At 38.8% G+C, this 3,014-nt stretch overlaps 1 protein-coding gene across 1 annotated transcript in view; it reads left to right on the plus strand.

Moving 5' to 3' along the window:
* The window catches only part of LOC104531303 (glycogen synthase kinase-3 beta-like), a gene marked incomplete at its 5' end in the record, with an annotated part of 26,594 nt that overhangs the window by 13,891 nt on the left and 9,689 nt on the right, over positions 1-3,014 (plus strand). The window contains one exon of the mRNA XM_010176155.1: positions 237-334. Coding sequence (XP_010174457.1) covers positions 237-334 — 98 coding nt within the window. The remainder of the gene's footprint in view (positions 1-236; positions 335-3,014) is intronic.

The following is a 3,014-nucleotide window of genomic DNA, read 5'->3' on the forward strand; positions in this document are numbered from 1 at the left end:
GTTACGGCGTTTAACATTATTTTCCAGTTTCTCGTTGTCTCATGGTTTGACTTCTAAGACACTCTGCCCACAATGGCTTTATGCCAGGTATCTGTGTTTTCTTTAGCTGTGTTATATACAGTATTAAACATGGCAAAGAAGAAAGCAAGTAGCTTAAAACTGCTTTTTATATATAAATGGCCTAATATGTGCCTTTTACTGATACCTTTCCCTGTCCTCTGCTTTCCTCTTTTCAGATGTGTGGTCAGCAGGCTGTGTATTGGCTGAACTGTTACTAGGACAACCAATCTTTCCAGGTGACAGTGGTGTGGATCAGTTGGTGGAAATAATCAAGGTATGGAATTCTAAGTGGTTTTTTTGGCTGCATTATTCCCTGGGAATCAGCATGAAAACGTGCATTGTTATCATGTTGACAATATACATATTCTGTCACCATTGTACAGGATCTTGCATGTAAACCATGTTTGGAAACACTTATCGTGCTTTTTTTGAGAACTTTATGATCTTGTAGTCATGCATAATGATGTATCATCTTTTAATTATATAGGGTTTTTTATATATCATTTTTTAATTATATAGGGTTTTTTCCCCTCTTAAAGGATAGTACTTTCAGTGTGCTTGGAAATACATACTGAGCCAATATTTATTAATATGTGATTCTCATTTTTTAAGAATCTGGTGCTTTTTCCTTTCTTGCATGCAATTAGTACTTGGCTTTGAAAACAGTGTTATTAAATTTCCTTGTGCCAGATTCTTCACGTATGTAGCCTTCTTCTCTCCCTTCCTTCCTTCCAGCTCTTTGAGGTGAAAGGTGAGAAAGGGCAGTCCTTTTGCAGATGGAGAATCAGGAAATGTAGGGCAAAGATACCTTCCACCTGAAGAATCTTGTTTTTCAAGTGAAAAAGACCTAATGTTTCAGAATACATAACATTTATATATCACTTATGTTCAAACACATCTTGATTGATTTAATTTGGTAAGCTGTGAATATTCTGTGATTCTCAAATTAGAGGCATGGAAGAATAATTCATAGCTTAAAAGACTGGTGTCTGACTTCCCAGCACCCTAGTCTCCCCTGCCTCCTTCAACTTCTGCAATGAAGGAAGCAAGATTTCCAAAGAAAGCAGTATATTATTTCCTCTGTATCTGTCCTATGTGCGTAATATGATGGGAGCATTACAGAGGATGTGTGCACATGCTCTTTGGCTTTATTGATTTAATCACTACAAGGGGTCTGTATTAAGCAAATTTCCTCTTTGGTTTTAGCACTTAGCTGCTACCTTGCTACATATATGTTTGTGTGGCATGTGTGTGACAACCTCCTCAAAACCACAGTGTGGGGGTGGAAGAGTAGAACTTCCTACTTGTATCTGTGTTATTCACTAGAAGAGCTGCTGGTGGTTTTGTCCCTATCCTAACAGAATGTTAGGACACCAACCAACACCAAGGTGTCACTCCTGCACGGAGGATATGAGCTAGTGAGGCTTAGCGTTTCTGTGACTTGCTCTGTGGTCTCAATGGAGTGTGCTCTGACTTTAGCAGGCTCTGACCACATCTCCTGCAGCTTTTGACTATGTAAACCTAGCTTCTGTTACAGTGAGTTTCTGTCCTGCTGGACAGTCCTTCTGTCAACTCCTTTCCTTTGGAGGCTCCATGTCTTGCACCCACTTCCCTATGACTTTCTAGGTTTCTTTTTATTGCCTTTCTGGTAAGCATATTTCAAGCTTAGTACGTCCAGGTTGGATCAGTTTATGTAAGAAACACCAGTGGGAAAGTAGAGTTGCTGTCAGAAGTAGAGCTGGTGATGGCACAAGTTTTCTCCTTTTGAGAAGTGTATTGGAGCAGTGAGCTGTTTTCTGCTACACTGCTTTTGTGAGGTGTGAAGTGGTCCTGGTGACTACTTCAGATGGCCAGAGTTCCTCAGGGGTTTGTGCAATAACCTGTAGCATTTGCCTTCAGACCTTTTAAAAAAGTCCTGGTTTGTCTCTTGATTAATGTCTGCAATCCTGAGAAACTACATCTAATGAGTTTTTGTAAACACAACTGTTTATATCACAGTGACAATCCTGTAAGTCCTTCTGTGGCTCTATCAGAAATCTGAGAGAGGCCTTATCAGCAAAACCGTAGTGCTCTGTCTTTGGTTTGACTGCTTTGACTTTCACAATGTGGAAGTAAAATAATGAGGAAGTAGTTGTCCTCTCATTATTGACAGGCTTGCCAAGCAGAGATTGTGGTTTGGTTCAAAGTTTGTGAGAAGCTGTTACCGTCAGTTGGACCTTTCCAGTTCTGCAGTATTGGAAGTAACCATCTGTGAACTAATAATTTTATAGCACGTATGTGCTCTGATTGTGATGATTCTGCTTTCTTCACACTTGAGTTAAGTTGTATTGAAGCAGAGGGGTACTTTAATAAAATTGCTGATAGCTTGTGTATCATTGTGGTTTCTTTAAATGCCACTACCATGAGTGCTGTGATAACTTTTTATTGACCAATTCATAGCTGAATACATAGTATTGGCAAACTAATATTATTTCTCATGACAGGCAAAGGAGTATCTAGTGTAAAGGCTTGAACTTCAGTAAATTATAGCATGAGGTTATGATTTTCACCTCTGCAGAAACAAATTCTGAAACATTTCTTTAAATGAAGAAAGGAGGATACTGAATGATGATCCACACCTGTGTTGTGTTGGGGTTTTCTCATCTTCTATTAGATATGTAGCCTTTTATGTGTAGAAATTAAGTGCAACAACTTAAATGTAGGGATAACTCAATTTTATAGTAAGCCTGATCTCTTCAATTAAAAGGTTACAGTACTGAGATAGTAAATGTTAGGAAAGTCAGAGAGAACAAATGCTGTAAATCTGATAGTAGTGGTCACAAAAAAGGATGTTCACTGAATCGTTAAGGAAGTATGATGGAAAATGTGAGCCTGAATGGTTGGGTGCCGTGAATATTTTTCTGCCTGTATACTTGTTATTGAGGCAGCATATATTCTCAAGGCAACATCGGAAG

This window comes from Antrostomus carolinensis, unplaced genomic scaffold (genome assembly GCF_000700745.2).
Source record: "Antrostomus carolinensis isolate BGI_N321 unplaced genomic scaffold, ASM70074v2 scaffold4909, whole genome shotgun sequence".
NCBI classification, from domain to species: domain Eukaryota; kingdom Metazoa; phylum Chordata; class Aves; order Caprimulgiformes; family Caprimulgidae; genus Antrostomus; species Antrostomus carolinensis.